Here is a 20,320-nt window from a genome sequence, read left to right on the forward strand (position 1 = left end):
TTTTGTATTAACCATTAGCTGAGAACGTTTTCTTTCTTTTGAATCAGACAAAGACTGAAACATCTGTTGCATTATTACCTTGTTATTATGATTTAACACATAAAGACTCTGGGAAGAGCTTTATGTTTTCAGTCATGTTGCATTTCGCTGAGTATTATAATCTTCCTTTGTCTCCTTTAATGCATCACATTAACAAATAGTCTAAAAAACACAGATAAAAGTTTATTCTGGAAATTGGAAAGAAAAAAAAAAACCAAAATGCAGTGGTGGAAAAAGTGCTACAAATGCTACAATATTAAAATACTCAATTAAAAGTAAAAGTCCTGTATTCAAAAATAAAATGACATAAAGTATTTATTAGAAAAATGTACTTAATGTGAAGTTGAATCTTTAAAAACAAGTCTGTAACTTAGCTTCAAATCCAAGTCGTCGACTCAGCAGCTGGACTGAAGGGAAAAGTAAAAGTACACAGGTATTATCAGCAAAATGTACTTAAAGTATCAGAAAAATGGCCCCTGTGGTTGATAATATACATGACATCATTAGATTGTTAATATTGATGCATCAGTGTTTGGTGGAGCGAGTTTTAACACAGTTATCTGGTGTGTTCCAGCGGCTCCCGGCTCATTGTTTCAGCTCTACTTCTTTATCCTGTTGGGAAGATGAATTTATTACAAAGCATCATGTTTTATAAACTCTTTATATGTTTTGTTTTTGCAAAACTTTAAACATGTAAAAATACTAAATATGATACGATATATTCCCTCTTGAAAGTAGTGAAGTAGAAGTATAAAGTAACATGAAAACAACACCTCAGATTAATCCTTAAGGGCAGAGCTTCAATAAATGGTTATTGTTTATTGTTTATTGTTTATTGTCCACCGCTGCATAATAACACGTATAAACAGGCCGCGAGGTAAATTACTGGCAACGGTCAGCTGCTGGTAAAAAACAGAAATGCTGCATCGTCTGTGTGTGAGCAGCAGGAGGCAGAGTGGGTCTTAGGTTGAGATGTGTATCATCATCCCTCCTCCTCGGCTCCCTGGTTCAATTACTGATTACTGAATGTGTTGGAATAACATCTCACTGATCTCACTGTTTCCCTCCAGGAAACAAAACTCTGGAAACAAACCATGAAAAAAAAAAAAAAAAAGAAAGAAAACAACACTGCACGCTCTCAGAGCTGATGTTGAGCTGCATGGAAAGGGAAACAGAGTCTGGGAATCCCGGTAAACAAAAGGGGGCAATCCCCCAGGAGAACATCATGTGGTGTGCTTTGTTTGTAATATGAAGCGGTGAGGTAAGTGTGTGTGTGCGTGTGTGTGTGTGTGTGAGAGAGAGAGAGAGAGAGGGAGAGAGGGAGAGCTGAACATGACACCACTGATAAACATAATGAAGGATGAAACGATGGTGAATGTGAAACCAAACCTGCTACGAATGTACGAGACACTGGAGACAAGAGACCAGGTGAGGCTGCTCTTTATTCACCTTCTTCATTATTTACAATATTCCTTTTTCTTTCTCACCTGTTTCTAAAGTAACTCACTTAGATACTCGTACTTCTTCCTGCACCACGTGTATTTGACAGTTACTCTTCTGAATTAATATTTTATTTGAAAAAAAAATAAACATCTACATTAGGACATATTAGGAATTATTACGGATTAAAACAAACAACTGCATAAAGTAAAGGATCGAATTCACTCTTGGCAACAACGTTTAAAAAATGTGGAAATTTGCCCAGTTGTCATGGAGATGGATCTGTTGACTGGAAAGTTCAGTAATTATTCTGATTTGGATCCACAACGCTTTAAAAGATTTATATGTCAGATTTCATTTTTGACTGTCCCAACTCAAAGTCCTCTTACTAGCTTTTACCAGAGCTTTCATCCATATCAAACAGAGATGGAGAACATTTTGAGCTTCAGTGGGATGTTGTTGAAGTTTAAAATGAGTGGGTGGAGTATTTTTTGTACCTGCAAACAGTTCTGAAGGGTAACGTAGTATATATACTCACGTACTGTACCTACAGTTTGTACTTTTACTTTAATTCCTTCTTCACTACAATTCAATGACAGATTTTTACTCCACTACATTGTACCTACATTTACAGCTGATTTTACATTTAAATACGCTTATAAAATATGATTTATTTATAGATTAAATACCCAGATAACATGTAGAGAAGTTAAAATTACACTACAACACAAAAATTACTGCTGATACATTCGTAATAATTTAATAGTATAATATAATAAAGCACCCTGACACAGTTCATCCTGCATAACGAATACTGTTGGTACTTTGATTACTTTTGTTCTTTTACTTACTGGTAAAAATTTAAAAGCAGACTTTCAGCAGCTTGTAGAAGAGCATTTTGTTAATTAAAAGTTAGGTTAATTAGATTTAAGTAAAGGACTTCTTCCACTACTGGCTGCAAACACGTGTTCATTATTGTGAACCTGCCAATATAATTGAACAGGAGAGAAAATCCATTTAGACTTCTTATTAAAGACATTTGACTAAACAGAAAGTCCATAAAAAGTCTGTAGATCATGATGTTACTGAAATAAAAGGTGAAGTGTTGTGTTCGTGGCCTCCAGCTTCAGATCCACACAGGAAAGTCGAACAGCTCCACTGAAGCAGTCAGAGTTTTACTCATTCACTCTCCCAGCCAGGAGAGACATTCATACACTTGTACAGTGATTTAAAACTAATTGCCTGTGTGTGTTAACTGGCCTTAGTCACTGAAGTTACAGTGATGTTTGTTTACAGTATAGCAAACCAGAGAAGAAGCCACATGACAAACCAACTGCACTCCCACAGTCTTGAAAAGGATGTGTGAATTTTCAACACGCCCACATGTCTCCGATGGGTGGACTACTTCTTTCCAAATCCATCAATAACTGCTGCTGACATTTTTTTTTTTTTGTTCTGTCTGGGTGGAGATGTGGAGAATGAAAACATTGTCTCTTTTCAAAAAATTTATCCATAAAAGGTTGTTTATAAAAAAAAAAAAAAAAAAACCCAAAAACTCCCAGATTCAGAGATAATACAAACATGGAGACCTGAGATCAAATATATTAAAATAACCCACATTCCTAATGGAGATTGGCCTGTGAGAAAATTTAAACTATTTCTAAAGAAATCATCCAACTTTAGGATTAAAGGGGGGGGGGGGGTTGGAGTTTGGGGGTGGTGTGTGGGGGAGGGTGTGCGTGGGAGTTGGAGGGGGCGACTGGACTTCCCAATCCCCTTATAAGGCATTTCCCTGAGAGCAGTGGGAGGGGGGAGGGGGGAAGAGGGCCGAGCGATGCAGGATATTCTCACAGGATGTGATGGCTGGACGGCAGCCGGAGCTGTGCGATGTGGAGGGGAGAGTCAGCTGAGGGGAGCCTCTGGCCTTGCGGTGCCTCGTTTGGTTACTATCTACTTATCTGTGAGTGTGTGTATGTTTGTGTGTGTGAGTGTGTGTGTGTGTGCGTGCGTGCGTACGTGTGTGTGTGTGTGTGCGTGCTGAGGATGTGAAATCAGGATGATCAGGAGATACTGCCACATTAGTCATCAGCTGAAAGTGAGGTAAATGTTCAGCTTTACAATAAGTTTTCAAATGTGTTGCTTGTTGTTGTTGCTGTGGGGTTTTGGTCTGTGGGAGCTCTGGACTGGAGCGAGCAGATGCTGCTGTGTGTACATGGTTACAGACGGCAGAGGTGGAACAACTACTTAGATCCTTTATTGAAGTTCCAAAACAACAATATACAAAGTAAAGTAAAAGTAAAAGTACAAAAGTGTTCTTATTACAACTTTGCAGGGAATTTACATATAAAACATATGAAGTAAGTGATATCTCTGGATGTTTACATTTTGTTATTGCTACTTTTACTTTAGTAAATAATCTCAATACTTCTGCTTATGGTTGTAAACACGTGTCTGAAGAGGATTTTGAAAAAATACATATATAATAGAAAATCTGCAGTTTAGAGGTAAAAAATATATATTTTGTGTGCTCAGAGTGAAATGATGTCATGTGTAAACAGGATTTTTGACTACATGTTAAAATTATTTTATTTTGTTAAGTACAATCTTTAAAAACAAGTCTGTAGAGCATGAAACCGCCAAAATAAAGTGTCTCTGGTTCTCCTGCTTCCAATCTGTACAGAGCAGTTAAAAAAACCAATACAGGCGTTATCAGTGAAATGTACTTAAAGTAAATGTGTGCTCTCTGACTGGTACATTATTATATATGACATTATAAGATTGTTAATACTGATGCTTCAATGCTTCAGTAGCATTTTCCTGTTGTAGCTGCTCAAGACGGAGCTAGTTTTAATACTTAATGTACATTTCAGTTGTTTAGTCCAGCGCTTCCCAAGCGAGGGGTCGAAGAAAGAAGAAAAAACTCATTCGAATTATTAAAAGAAAAATCCCTAACCTTTACTTTATTTTGAAATATTGGATAATTTTACATATTTAGGGGCTCAAACATTTATTTAAATAAAACCACGTGAGAAATTTAGAGCAAAAACAACTCAATTAAACTTTCAATTCTGAAACTGTTCTATTTTTTGTTTATATTTTTATAAGTTTATCACCTTTTTAATGCAAAGTCACAATGTGAAAAGTAGCCATTGCAAAACCTGAATTTAATTGGAAATACTGAAGTAAAGTACCTCAGTTGACGGATCATTTTCCTGCTCCAGACAGACAGAAAGAGTGTTGAGCTTTCTGGCTGCTGATGAAAAACCACAGTGTTTTATCAGATTGTAAATGTTTAAAAGAGTTCTGCAAGTAACTTGTGTGATAAACCTCCGGTATTTGCCTTTGGCCATCAGTACAAAGAAGCCAGGCAGTATCTCTGATCACCCAAAGAAGTGGCTTATTGAGCAAAATGTTTTATTTTAACACTTTCTTTTTTAAAACTTTTATTTGTTGATTGCCAACAAACCCAAATACTTTTCAGAAGCTCTAAACACATGATGTTTGTGTGTTTTATGCAGCTGCTTTGAGTTGGCATTCACTCACAGACATCACAAGGGCGCAGTGATTAATGTCTTTAGTGAGTTTGCTCTTGAATCTGAGAGAAAATGTGTCTAGTGAACATTTCACATGAGCTGGACTCAACCTTTGTCACGTTTAACACTGAACTGAACAGCAGGTGAGTATTTAGGGGCGACAACTTGTTGCATTTCTAACTTAAAAACCAGATCGTTTTTTGTTTTTCTCTTCACTATCTGCTTCACTATCTTTTTTTGTGGTGCCATTTTTGTTTCACCTAGATTTCCACGTGCTTATCATCCCCATGGGTGTTTACCATTACAGTGATACTAATTACTCCCACATTGTCTGCCATGCAAGATCTGCATGTTGTTTTGTTCTGTTGAGGGGAGCCTGTCAGGAAATATTTTAGTTTAAGTTTCCACAAAATAACAGGCACAAACCTTGAGTCTCATAAATGATGACTCACGAAACAGTCTCTCTTCTTTTTCTGTTTCCAAACAATAACCTACAGCAGTGAATCGATTGCATTTACCCAGAACCAATGGAAACGCTTCAGCTTTGTTTGCTTAGTCATCCCCTCTCAGCCCCGCTAGTTCTGCAGCTGTATATTTTATCTGCATACAAATAACAAAAAGCCCCTTTTTGCACTCCATCACAGGGCATAAATAGTGCTGTCATAGGTCAGCATGTCACATAGTAGGTAGGGCTACTTCCCTCTTCCTTCCCTTTTCGAGTCGTATCACCTCACAGCATGTTTCCTGCATTCATGTGTTTCTAACTCGTGTGATCTGGACTCCCTCTCTCTCTCTCTCTCTCTCTCTCTCTCTCTCTCGCTCTCTGTGCTGCAGCACCATGGCCGCCTTCCAGCTGCTCTTCCCGCTGTTGGTCAGCTGCGTGGTGGCATCCGCAAGTCCTCCCCGACACCTCACTTCATGCCAAGTTGTAAGTAAAGCCTGGTAAACAGAGACACACACACACACACACACACACACGCACGCACACACACACACACACACACACACACAGCAGTGGTTCAACAGTGACACTTTGGTATCTAAATTCAGGTTTTATTTGTGGCTTCTTCTCCAAACATTCCTCACATTTCCACTTAAATAAATACAGTCCGTGTGGGTTTTTTGCACCTGATGTCCGTTTGTTTTATTATGGGTTGCCCACGGTAACCGAGATGAGACACCCTAATCCATCAGGTGCTTGAGGTATTTTCCGATTAACTTTAGGCAGATGGTTTATTTGAGCGGATCTGGTTTATCAGTTTTAGCCCTTGTACCGTGCTGCCAACAAAACTTAACAAAACTTTTGGCTTCAGTGGAAAGACACACTGACTCTGAGTGTTTTTTGCGACACACTAAACTGCAGAGTCACTTGTCAGTCAAGTGCGTAACTGTGTATAGCACTGTGACATCTTTTCCTTGGAGTTTGTGGTGAATCATGATTCAGATTTAGCTTATCCACGCGAACTGTCTGCAGTGGTTCTTGTTTAGTTATGTAACAAACTGGAGACGTGACGTCCATCAATTCCTCTGTGCTGGAGGAGTTTTTCTTTTTCCCACGAAACACCAGCCAATATGTAAAAAGAGCTTTTGGCTGTAGGTTGAATCACGACCGAGCTGGAGCAGTTGGTGAGATAAAAATGTTTTAAAAAACAATTAAGTGATGTTAGGTGTCACTACGGGTGTCCACAGACTCAGCTGTGGTATCTGTGTATATCACACACTTCTGAATCCAGCCAGAGAATCCAACATGACTGACGCACGGAGCATGATTATGAAAACACGAGCCTGGATATGAAACAGCCTCTCACTCTGTTTCAAGTCATCTTTCTAAAAATAGCCTGATACTGAAACTAAAGGTGCGTCACTTTTCTTTGATGTGGTGGTTGCATGTGCTATAAATATCCAACCATCAATGAGAGTTTCGCTGTTGGAATCCGCTCTGTGTGGGAGGAGGCGTGTGTATCCTGTCCGTAATGTATTTGTGTGTATATATGTATTTAACGCATCACAAAAGACATGCAACTCAAGAACTGTGCACTTATTCATTTAAAGGATTATACATTTTAGGATAGCTGTATTTGTTTCTTCCACAAAGGAAGTTCTGTTTTCACGTGTGTCGGTTCGTTTGTTATTTATTATTTATTTGTGGGATTACGCAAAGAGTTCTGAAACAGTTTGTACCAAACTTGACAAGCCTTTAGATTTACTATGAATTTGAATCTTTTTTTTTTTTTTTTTTATCTCTGGAGTCTGGTGTATGTTGTTTGACACTGGCCTTGGGGGAGGTGAGCATACAGTACACTGGAAGAGTTATGGGTTGCTGTGATCGTTCCTCCTTTCCTTAGAGTATCTGAACTCATCCCTTCCTCCTGTGATTCCAACGTACAGGGTGTGGGAGAGTCCAAATCAAGTGTGTATCTTCCAAGGATATTGTCTTTTTTTTTTTTGTTGTTGCCTCAGAAACAGGTTTATTACAAACTCAAATACAAGGAATTTGGAAAATGGTCAAAATATACAAAGTAAGAGAAAACTGAAAGGAGAGACAGGACAGGAAATGAGAGGACACAGATGGGGTTTGACACTACAATAGTAAAGGATGTGCAGCCTGTTGACCTTTGTTGCATGTTATTCCCCATATATATCTGTCATTTCTGTGCTTTCACTACCTAAAAAAGATATAAAATAGCCAGAGATAATGATAATAATAATAAAAAGGAGAAACAAACAAAAAACAAAGATCTCCAGCTGCACTTGAACCACAGATGATCCAGTTCATGGTTGCCGCCTTAAACCCTGAAGCCACTGGCTCCTGAAGTGAGTGCTGCAGCAAAGGCAGGGGAAGGATTTCTTTCCCTTTATTTTTACTGCACATTTTATTAAAGTTTTACTACATAAAAAACATTTACGATCAAACGTATCAAATAGGGAAGACGTCAAGCAACAAAGACTGAAATCGCCACATTAAAACACAGTTTAATGAAATGATGCTGCAGCTATGAATGAACATGAGTGAGAGAAACAGAATAAGTCCCCTCAAACATGTTATATCCATCACTGTCCATTATATCCACTATGAATGTCCATGCAAATCATAATCATACAAAGTGTTGTACTAAAATCTTAAACTTAAACTTTGGAGGATGCGCACTTGATGTGTCTAACAAGGCGTCGTATCACCTTCTGTTGAATTTAGGAATATATTTTGACATGATTTCGATATGGATTTGTCCACCATCATTAATCCTGGAGATCCAGTATGGAGAGGAGGAATGACCAGTAACTCTTTAAAATGCACATACGGCCACGAGAGCGTTGTTAAAAAAAACAAAAAACATCCTGTAACTTTCAAATGAGGGTTTTCCTGTTTGTTTCCACTTACTGCACTAGTAGCCGTTTGTTTCAGTATCACTATAACTAAATGTGCCGTGAACCACTTCACGTATGAATCACATGTTGTGCACACTGAGATTTAGGTTGAGATTACCAAAGGTCTCAGGAATGCAAGCAGATGCAGACGGTCCACACGGGGCCGTGGAGATATCACTGGTAACACCTGTGTTACCTGCAGAAGTCACAGAGGAAAGATCATCCCTCCGCTGATGATTCTTCTTTACAATATGCCTGATCTGCTCCTCGGTGCCTGGCAACAGATTCGAGATGTTTTTGCCCTGCAGTAGTTCTTGAATAAATCAATGTGTTTGTTTACAACCGGCTTGTAAGCAACAAGGAATGCCGCTTTCAGCAAATACGCCAAGAAGCCAAATGTACACAAGCCTGGGAGAGAAAACAGAGAACAGAGACAGTTTTATGAGCTGTTTTTGGACAGGAGGGAGGGGGGGGGGGTCTCGTGGCCATGTGGTTTCAATTATAAACTACACTTAATACCTTAAATATTTGAATCTATTAGGGGGAAAAGGGGGAGAAGATGATGAAAACTGTGGACTGGTGATAAACGTGTGAGGTGTGTTTTCTTCAAACTGAAAAATCTTTCTTTTAAAAGTTTCACCTGGGTCGAAGCGCTCGAGGAGAATGAGAGTCATGTAATTTTTCATTGAAAAGCAGTTAACTTTTCAGTTTAATTCAAAGACAAAAACCCATAGTAAAAGGTTTTTTCGTCATTAAAACAACTCACCATCATAAACCTCAGAACAGTGTCTTGTTGCCAAGAACATACCGTAGATACACTGACTCATAAATCAACCCAAATTAAACATTTGGTCTCTGTTGTGTCATGGTCAGGCGATCCTGGCAGAGTGCCGACATAATCAGACTTGTGTGTTTGTCTTTGTTCGTAGGTCCAGATGGATGCGTTTTGCAGCGATCTCAGCCTCAGAAGTGCACCGCCCAACCTTCCCCATGGCGTCCAAATGCTGGACCTTTCTCGTAACCAGGTGCATAACCTCACCCAGGAAACTCTAGCGTACCACACCGGCTTCCATCATCTGAATCTTCACTCTAACAAGATCCACTTCATCCAGCCGGGGCTCTTCAAAAACATGACTGATCTAAGAGTTCTCGATCTGTCCAGGAATCAATTGAATGTTTTCGCTCTTTCCAAAATCAACATCGGGCCTCTTACAGCTGTAGAGTCACTTGATCTTTCAAGCAATGGGCTGTACACAGGGATGTCGGACTATTTCCTGGCTGATTCTCCGTCACTGGCGAACCTTTCTCTGAGCAGCAATAGCATCACTAAAATAGCACAAGATACTTTCAGTGGAACCTGGTCCTTGAAAAAAATCAGCCTCCACAATAACGTCATCTTGGAGATTGAAGATGGCGCTTTTGACTCCTTGCATAATCTGACCGAACTCGATCTGTCCAAGAATTCAATCACGTGCATCACAGACTTCAACCTCTATAATTTAAAAGTGCTCAATCTCAGCAAGAACAGCATGGAGCTTTTCCAAAGCGTGGGCTCAGCTCAGTCGTATCAGCTTCTCTCTCTCGATCTGAGTGAAAACAAAATGCCTTACTTTCCATTTCTGCCCAGACAGAACGTGCTTGAGTATCTGGATGTTTCACGAAACCACCTTCGGAGCATCAACGTCTCAGCAAGTTCTGAGAGAAGGACATTTTTAAATCACCTTAGATACCTGGACATGAGTTACAACCAACTCAAAAGCATACCAGAGTCCTTTTTCTGCTTCATGGGATCACTCGAGGTCCTGAATGTGAGTAACAACTGTATTGGCTCGTTTTCTATCACTAACGAAGGTCTTCTACCGAAAGTGAAGATTATCAATCTCAGCTATAACTCACTGCAGAGTCTCACATTTACTGAAAACATTCTGCAGTCGCTGGAAAAGCTCTTCTTACAGGGAAACGACCTCACCACCTTGGACCATCAAGTATTTCAAAGACTTCCAAGTATCAGATACCTGCAGCTCCAGCAGAACAACCTGAAAATCTGCGCCTCGGAGCAGAAGCAGCAAGAAGCAGCGCTGACAGACCAAAACCACCAGCATCCTCCCGGTTGTGTGTCCTTTTCTTCTGTTCATAGCTTGCGCTTCCTGTACCTGTCTGAAAACAATCTTCAGACTCTGCCTGCGAACGCATTTGCCAACACCTCTCTGAAGTTGCTGGACTTGTCCCTGAACCCAGGCTTGGACATGGACAAAGACTCCCTCTCCGGTCTCGAGCACTCCCTGGTTCACCTCCTGCTGAGGGAAAACAACATTTCCAGGCTAAACACAGATCTGTCCTTGCTGAAGAGTCTCAAAAATGTTGACCTGTCCACCAACCAGTTGACCTCTCTACCTATGTGGGACAAAGAGTCCTCCATTGAGTCCTTAAACCTGCAGAACAACAACCTGGTCACCGTGGAGTACAGCACCATGCTCGCTCTGGAGCGCTCACTAAAAACCCTCTACATGGGCTCCAACCCTCTGAACTGCTGCAGCAACCTCGGCTTCCTCCATGTGGTGCAGCGCTCAGCCGTGGTCGTTCCCGACATCGAGACCGTGACCTGCGTTCACGAGGACTTTTCACAGCCAGTCAACATCGAGAAGCTGACCGAGGGAATGTGTCAAGGATCGGGAACCCCGATGTATATTTCCATTATACTGGTATTGGTAGCTGTGATGATCATGTTCGGGCTGCTGTTTAAATATTGTCTCTTGAGGAAACGAAAGCGCATCAGAAGTTTTAGGGCGTAACATGAATGAACGGTGCACAAACAGGACCATGAAGAATTTATATATGGAACATGAGAGGGTTGGTGGTTTTTAACCAGATACACGAATATAGTGTCTGTGGTTTCATCCGAAGGACAATTTGAAGCCTTGATTTGGGTTTACCATCTTTTTTTTTTACTAGAGTGAACACATCCAGATTTCGGCAACGTGGAAGAAGCTGAGTTGGTGGTTCACTGATGGGCTGAGACACCTGTCAATCAAACAAACACGTGCCTTAATATCCTACTCAAAGCAATGGCTCTGAAGAAGAAGTGAAATGGACAGACTATTGAAACCAGAACTTCTGGAAAATATAATCACCTTGTTTTCTAAAGAGAAGTTTGGACTTTTTGGATGGACTTCTAAATGTCAGAGTTTCTTGCAGCATCTTGTGACTGTTTGAGAAACTGCAGCTTTGGATTCTTATGGTGTGTTCAGACAGAACATGAAAGCCAAATTTAAGAGGGGTTATTGCAAATATGAGTCTACGTTACCAATGTACAAAGACCAGAAGAAAAAGGAGAGCAACTGGAGGGAAATAACGGGAGTTATCTAAATACTGTGGTCACAGTGGGTCCAGTAATCAAAGTCCTGCAAATGAAGCGAGGCGAAAATTAGTTTTGCTTTCTGTCTGAACACACCATTATGACAGTGTTTCATGCTTGGTTTTAATATCAAGCTGCATGCTGCATATGAATTTATTGAATATAAGGGGAAAAGCTGCAGTAAAAAACCTCATCACTGTTGACCATTCAGCCTTAATGAAATGTTACTCACTTACTTTCAACTTTATTTGTCCCTGGAGGGCAATCGGTTTTGTTGAAGTTATAGTTTGACTTTTTGGGACATCCTCTCATTTGTTGAAAGTTTGATGAGAAGATCAGATGAAGATTGGTATCCCATGTCTGTAATGTAAATATGAAGCTACAGCCAGCAGCCAGTTAGCTTAGCTTAGCACAAAGACCGTAAACATGGGGACACAGAAAACCTGGCTCTGTCCAAAGGGAACAAAATCCTTCTTCCACCACCTCAGTCAAACAGTCAAACACATGACATATCATGTAACTCGTACAACAAAACCAAAGTAAAAACAAGTTGTGGTTTTACGGGGGAGGAGGAGGGGGGGGTCATGTGTCTGACTGTTTGTTGGCCACATGCAGTAACTTCAGGAAGCTGCAAAAAAAAAAAAAACAAGCAAAATATAATTTGTTCATATGTGACGTTGAACTTTACAGTCAACACCTTAAACCTAGGACCCCATTGCTCATATTAAGAGGCTAGTTAAGAAATTGTATTAATGTAATGTATTAATTAGTGAGCTTCAGAGGTTCTGGTACAGTGGGAGGATTTTGTCACTTTGGACCAAGCCAAGTCTTTATGCTAAGCTAAGCTAATCATCTCATATTTACCATGCATATGAGTGTGGTGTTGATCTTCTCATCTAATTCTCAGCAGGAGTACAAATAAGTTTATTTTCCAAAATGTTCAACTATTGAACTATGAATGAGGGGCTTTTAAGAAACAGAATACATCAGTGACTGAGACAGATGAAGATAAAACTGACTGAAGGAGGGGTGGGTGGGTGGGGGTTCAGATAACAAACAGTGTAAGATTATCTGAGAGTGGAATTTTCCTTTAAGCTAAAACTAAAGTACACAGCACTACGAAAGGTCATGAAACAAAATGCTCTTTATTCTTGGATGATGAAGTGTGATTAGAAGATGAAGTAGAAGCAGACTGAGAGTCATCTGAGATGAATTCACAAAAAAAGTCTATTTTTAAAAGCAATACAAACCGTCCTTTACCCTTCATGTAGTTTGCACTTTATATTTCCCTTTATTTGTGTGACTGTATCTTGTTCTTAACACTAAGAAATGAATACTGCTAGAAGTCCAAGCAGAGCATATGTTGATATAATTTATTATTTTTTTTACTATAATAAAGATTAAGCTGGACATTTTAAACATTATGTTTTCTGTACTGATCCCAGGTCTGTGCAGCTCCCCCCTCGACACAATATTGATGAATTTGACATGAACATGTTTATATACCCTTCATGGGTGAAGTTAAAAGCTGGCCTGAGCACTGAAATTAATAACTGTGATACTCCGATATAGAAGTACAATATATACATACTGTATTGTTTTATCATAAACCGATGAATATGAACTCCAGCGCTGTATTGTAGTGGGCTACACTGTGATCCACAGTTTCATACGATTTTAACGTGCCTGATCCTAAAACTATTATTATTATTATTTTTATTATTTTTTTTAATCTGCAAGTCAATTGAAGTGATTTGTAACTTTTCACGTCCTGTGAGCGATATTTTGTACCAAATGAAAGACTTTTCTACACTTAAACATTGTGTGAGAAATTATTTGTGTGACAAACAACATGTAAACCTCTGAACACTGTAGTGACACCAGCACAAGGTTTAAACGCACATTATAGTAATATTTTACTTTACGTTTTGTGCTTTCTTGCTAAGAGTTAGATGAGAAGACTGACATCACCCAATCAGAGGAAACAGCTTCCCTGGCTCCGTCCAAACAGAAGAAAATCCTCAAACAATCCTCATTTTTTATCATCGTCATATTTAGAGCGGTTTTCTCATCTAACTCTCACCGAGAAAGAAAACTAATGCATTTCCCAACATGTTGACCTGTTGTCGAGTGCACGAAAACACTTAACACAGGATTTAAGAGGTTTCTGAGAAAAGAAGTTGAAGACATGACATTAAATTGAATGTCATTTTCTAATTCTTGCCTCTTGATTATTGAACAAATGTTTTGTCTGCCTCTATGTTTATTTTATATATGATTTTATTCTCTTACTGATAATGCACCATCTTCAACAATGGTTAATAAATTATTATTAATGCTTTATAGATCAGTTATAAGATATTAGTAAGAGCAACTACTGGGTTGCCAGATTGTGGACAAATCCTCCTCCAGCACAAACACTTTGATTGTCTGTTTAGCTTTGTTTGAGCTGGTTTGACGACTGAGCTGCAGGAAATCTGAGCCAAAATCCATTTATACAATATATATAATATAATAATATAACAACTTTTTTTAACATTTACAACAAAATCCAAAGATAATGTAATGATATAAAACACATCTTTACATTTGAGAAGCAGAAGCTGATTAATATTTAGTGTTTTTGCTTAAAGAAACAACTTAAAACAATTAATTACAGATTCAATCTGTCAATTCACCAATTAGTGAACACGCCGATGTAAGTGGAACACTATTAATGATAATAATGATAATTATATAAAGTATTTCTTCATAGAAGCGGTTATAATTGCTAACAAATGCTGTGTGTTAATAAAAACACTTAAATATATTTAAAAATAAAAATGCTTACAACTACATTGTAGTATCTTATATTTATTAAATGTCGGTTACTGCTTGTGAAGGCTGATTAACTACGACACGTGCTTGGAAAAAAGCCCGAGTGTCACAGCTCAGTTCCACATGCAAGGATAAGCAATGCAAATTTTGACTGTTACAGTGTCGTATTCAGGACATGCAAAACTGATAAAGATCGGGATTCCCGATTCCTCACCCCTGAACCAAGCTAACCAGCTGCTGGCTGTAGCTTCACAGTTTAACAGTGGTGAAAGACGTATTGAGATGTTTTATTCAAGTAACAGTAGAAAAAGTAATTTATAGATTTCTACCTACAGGTGCTCAGCTTTAATACTTGTTAAGAAATCAAGAAAATGGCCCCAGATTGTTAAGTTTCAGATATTTTACAGACTAAAAACTCTACACAGGTGTATATTTTTTCTATCTGTTGAACTTCACTATCCAGAAATTCAGTCAGATTGTCATTAAACTACTCAGAGCACACTGATGCTCATATAACAACAAGTCAACAGATGGTGACAGATGGTGCTCTACTCTGTTGTACTTTCACTTCGTAACGGTGCATTCGTGTGGCCTCTGTGAAGTGGGAAATTTCTAATCTTACCACTATAAATTTGCTCTCAAACTGTCAACAAAGTGGTGAATTCCCGAGGTAATTGTGGCCAAAGTTTATGGTACAAAATTTTACTTTAACAGGTGGTGAACATGGCAATCTCCCAGGCTATTAATAATTATATCTTCATATAACTTCCCCTTCTGTGTCATAATGTGTGTAAATGTGTTAGTCAGCATAGGCAGAGCTACTCATACTGGCTGGTAACAAGAGCAAACATTTTAGATAATACTTGAACTCTGTTGTTTGCGTTTTACATGTATATAATTATCACTGACCGATGACCATCCGAATGCAAACAGGTTAAAATTATGCAGTCATGTTATAGAAGAGGAGAGAATGGGCGTAGTTCAGGCTGACAATTTGGGTGTATGGTTGTATAATTCAGGAAATATGCTTCTTTGCTCTCTGGAGTCTTATCATCTCTGTGACGACTGTTCTGCAACCAGCAGATTCCAGAGAGTCACTGCGCCCAGCCAAGAAATAGTCTGATAATTAGTGAGATTTGGAGGTAGATGGATTTTGCTGTGTTGGAAGACGTATCTGGATCATTCACAGTAACATTAGAACTGTGCAAGAGTTTAGACGTTTTCGATGTTTATCCATCAGGGAGGCGTCTGATCTCTTTCCAAATTCATTCCAGAGTCATGAAGAAGTATCTTCAGAGACGAGAAGAACGAGGAGGCCTGCAGCAGATGGTCTGGCCTCCACAGAGTCTTGATTTAAACATCATGGAGTCAGTCTGGGATCACATGGATGACTGAATGAGACAGTTCACCTAAAATACAAAAAGGCTTCTGTTTCATGCTTAGAAATTAGCTTTGAGCAGGGTCTGTGAAACTACCTGAACACACAAACAGCACATTTGTTGAATGTTGTGTGAACTGAGCCCTTAAAATCCACATTGTGTTGTTACATTTGATCAAACTCTTTCATCCAGCGCTGAGGCTTTTAATTTGATAGTTCTGACCTGAGCGCTGGTCGCCTGCTTTCCCCCCCGTGTTTACGTTTGGATTAAGGCTTTAAGGTTGAGAAAATGTTGCTCAGCATGAGAAGCTTAATCTTCACTGTTTAACGAAAGCTTTTTATACTCAGTGAGTCAGACCCTCCATCCCCTCATCCTCCTCCCGCTCCCCTCACAGTCAGTGGAGCTAATTGACTGTCCTGGGTGGTACAGGAAGTTGTCGACGGGACGTCCTGTTTGACATCAAAGGGGAAAAAGCCTCTTTATCACTGTCAAGACAGAACAAGGAATCTCACGGATGCTTGGCAAAATATTCACTTAGAAATGGGCTTTTGTCTCAATAATGAAGCAATACAGTCGTCTTCTTTATTTTTTAACATGTCACTGGGTGTTTGTGTTTAATTTAAATCCTGCCCCCGAAGCTCACTGTGAAGCTCTTTAAACACAGTGAAGTGTTCGGTTAAGTTAAGCAGATCCTGTCAAACTTGACTTTTCAAGAAGCTCCTCCATGCTGTTAAGCACGTATTTGCTTGAATTATAAATATATATCTTTGCCTATTTTTGTTCGGATGTAGTTTAGGCTGGGGTGATATAAATAAATACATAAAACATTATCTGAAGACAATGAATCATTAAAAGACAACCAGCTCCTGTTTTTTGCAAAAAAACTGCAGTCTTTGGATTTATAATTGAGAATTTGTTTATTTAATCTTCGCTCTGTGGAGTTTGTAGTTAACGGAAATCCCAGAGGTCATCTACATCTAGTATCTGAAACTGATTCCTACGTCAGATAAGTACAATCAAATGTCTAGACTGTGTTTATGTGGGTGAAAATTATGTCTGCTTAAACTGCTTTAATTAACAAGTGCAGTTCTTCTGCTGTGTACTTCCAAGTTACATAACTGCTGAGAGTGAAGTGTGTGTCTGTGTCCCCGAGTAAAAAGCAGCATTTGAATGATCACATTTTGATCCTTAAATGCTTGGTATGTATTAGTGAGATTTATTATTACTCACAGTTACAGCAGTGGTCTAGGATGTTTTCAGGTCAAAGTGAGAAGCTCCTCAAAATGATTAAAAATACATAATAATATAATTATTAAAGCAGCAAATCCTCAATTTGAGAGGCTGGAATATTTTTTATTTTTCTGTCAATCGACTCATTGATTAATTGACTAATCATTTCAGCTCTACTGTGTGATAAAGCATCATATTTTATAAACTCTACATATGTTTTATATGCACAAATCTTAATTTGTGAAGTAACTGGTAACAACAGCTGTCAGATAAATGTAGTGGAACACATGTACCTCAGAACTGTACACGAGTAAATGTACTTGGTTACTTCCCACTGGTGAATTTCAGTTAAGTTGACCCTCGAGGCTCATGCAATGTGGAGAGCAAATCTCATGGCAACCCGCCTATTAAATTATGAGATCTTGTGTGCAAAGTTGAGACTTTGGCCCGATGAAGCCCCAGAGAAAAGCTGGAGTCTCTAAAATGGAAAGTTTACATCCTCAAGGGAATGTGAATGTACTCTGCAAAGTTCATGGAAATCTGTCCTCACCAGAGACGTGGCAGAATGGTCATTGGATTAAAAAAAACCTTCCTGACAAGCAGCCATTGTGTCCATGCAATTATCCACGTATCAATACCGTCCTCACAAGAAAGAAACGACAGCATCATAAATACTCAAGAACGACAAATGTTATAAACATCAACAAATAACATTAGTTACAAACATCTCTAGCAGATTGTCGGTTGGGAGCAAAGGAAGAAATAGTGACGTTGTTGTAGAGGCAAAAAGGCCACAGAGGGAGGAGGTCACAGTGAATTAAGTGGTCAACAAAACATCTGACATTGACTCTGGAGACTGCTGTTTGCTCCTTATTTTCTACCATGACCTTTCCCCAAACATAATGGAGATGTGTTTGTGCCTAAACCTAAATAAAACAGTGCAACAACAGAAAACTACTTTAGTTTTGCAATGTGATTTGCAAGACTTTCAGTCAATGACAAATGACGTCCTTAACCAAGTAGTTTTTGAAAATAGAATTTACCAAACTTGAACCATAGAGGTGAGAAATCACAACCTATTTTGACTTCTGTTGTCGTTTAGGCGAAAGAACCCAAGGGTGGAGGTATTATACTATGACTTTTTTATGACTTTTTACGCCTTACTATAGTATGATGTTTTTAATGACTTTTTACGCCTTACTATACTATGACGTTTTATGCCTTACTATACTATGACTTTTTTATGACTTCTTACGCCTTATTATACTATGACTTTTTATGCCTTACTATACTATGACTTTTTTATGACTTCTTACGCCTTATTATACTATGACTTTTTATGCCTTACTATACTATGACTTTTTTATGACTTCTTACACCTTACTGTACTGTGACTTTTTTATGACTTCTTACACCTTACTATACTATGACTTTTTATGACTTCTTACGCCTTATTATACTATGACTTTTTATGCCTTACTATACTATGACGTTTTTAATGACTTTTTACGCCTTACTATACTATGACTTTTTTATGACTTTTTACGCCTTACTATACTATGACTTTTTTATGACTTTTTACGCCTTATTATACTATGACTTTTTATGCCTTACTATACTTGACTTTTTTGTTACTTTTTACGCCTTATTATACTATGACTTTTTTGTGACTTTTTACGCCTTACTATACTATGACTTTTTACGCTTTACTATACCATGACTTTTTTATGACTTTTTATGCCTTACTATACTATGACGTTTTTAATTACTTTTTATGCCTTACTATACTATGACATTTTATGACTTTTTACGCCTTACTATACTATGACATTTTCTGCCTTACTATACTAGGACTTTTTCATGACTTTTTACGCCTTACTATACTATGACTTTTTTAGGACTTTTTATGCCTTATTATACTATGACTTTTTTTTATGACTTTTTACGCCTCACTATACTATGACTTTTTTATGACTTTTTACGCCTTACTATACTATGACGTTTTTAATGACTTTTTACGCCTTATTATACTATGACTTTTTATGCCTTAGTATACTATGACATTTTCTTATGACTTTTTACGCCTTACTGTATTATGACATTTTATGCCTTACTGTACTGTGAATCTTTTTATGCCTTACTATACTATGACTTTTTTATGCCGGTAGCAGGGACATACTTCCCCACTCTTTAAAAAAGATAGCCAACTACAGCCAAGACAGTCTTTTCTTGCCAGTGTTTATTTGCAGTCAAACAGCCGGTCTACTGATCTGGCTAAGAATGAGACCACACATATTCAGGTCTGGATGGATCATTGAACACAAATTACAAATGACTGAATTACTTAAACACTCCAAAAATTCCCCCTTCACCTACATGGTTCCAGGAAAGTGCTCTCCTGGGAGATCAAATGAGACTACTACTCTAACTTTATTTATTGTTTCATGGTATCGCCTCTCCACAGCAAGGTAAAAAATAGACAGTAGTGGAAGCTTCTTTTCCTCGGGGAGAAGTGGGGTCATGATCATTCAGTCTCAGAAGGGATGCTGGTTTCCTCCCAGTTCAAATCGATGAAGTCTACGTGTATGCACCACATTGTAGCTTCACCCCTTCTCGGCCCAAAGACAAAACAATGTTCTGGTGGACTCCTGCCAGCCCTCGCAGCTGTACCACCCTGCTGAAAGGCATCATTTCCTCTCAAAGACTTTTCCTGTTCTCCTTTTGTAAAATTCCACCGTGTTTTTTTTTCTTGTTTATGAGATGAGCACAGATAGAACCAGTGGAGGGCTACGTGGAGTGTTTGCGGTTCCTTAATTGGAAGCAGACCTCTGTCACTTTTCCTCTTCTCCGTGACCAAGCAGTGAGTCATAAATGAACATTAACCTGCGTTTATCATAGTTTAGTCACACTAAGATAAAAGAAAATGGTTTCTTAAGAGGAGGCTTGACCAAAATAGTCACTTAGTCATAGAGGAGAAATCAACAGGTTTTGGAAAAGAAAGTGAGAAGAAGGGGAAAATGAGATTCGTCCTGTATTGTCTCTTCCAAGGGGAAAGTCAAATATAAAGCCTCATTCCCAAAACATGTACATATTGCTTTTATGAAACTCTTGAAAAACCCATTGGTCCAGTCACAGAAATACAGGGTTTGCAAGTTAATGTT

At 38.6% G+C, this 20,320-nt stretch overlaps 1 protein-coding gene across 3 annotated transcripts; it reads left to right on the top strand.

Moving 5' to 3' along the window:
* Positions 1 to 196: 196 nt before the first annotated feature.
* lrrc32 (leucine rich repeat containing 32) lies at positions 197 to 13,950 on the top strand. 3 transcript variants are annotated; one of them, XM_056397368.1, is made up of 3 exons: positions 197 to 1,467; positions 5,847 to 5,940; positions 9,308 to 13,950. In XM_056397368.1, the coding sequence occupies exons 2-3, from the start codon at positions 5,851 to 5,853 to the stop codon at positions 11,168 to 11,170; spliced, it is 1,953 nt and encodes a 650-aa protein (XP_056253343.1). In that variant the 5' UTR covers positions 197 to 1,467; positions 5,847 to 5,850; the 3' UTR covers positions 11,171 to 13,950. The 3 variants fall into 3 exon arrangements, with proteins under 3 accessions (XP_056253343.1, XP_056253344.1, XP_056253342.1); XM_056397369.1 differs by lacking the exon at positions 197 to 1,467 and adding an exon at positions 3,344 to 3,439; XM_056397367.1 differs by lacking the exon at positions 197 to 1,467 and adding an exon at positions 3,439 to 3,579.
* The last annotated feature ends 6,370 nt before the right edge of the window (positions 13,951 to 20,320 follow it).

This window comes from Seriola aureovittata, chromosome 15 (assembly GCF_021018895.1).
Source record: "Seriola aureovittata isolate HTS-2021-v1 ecotype China chromosome 15, ASM2101889v1, whole genome shotgun sequence".
NCBI classification, from domain to species: Eukaryota; Metazoa; Chordata; class Actinopteri; order Carangiformes; family Carangidae; genus Seriola; species Seriola aureovittata.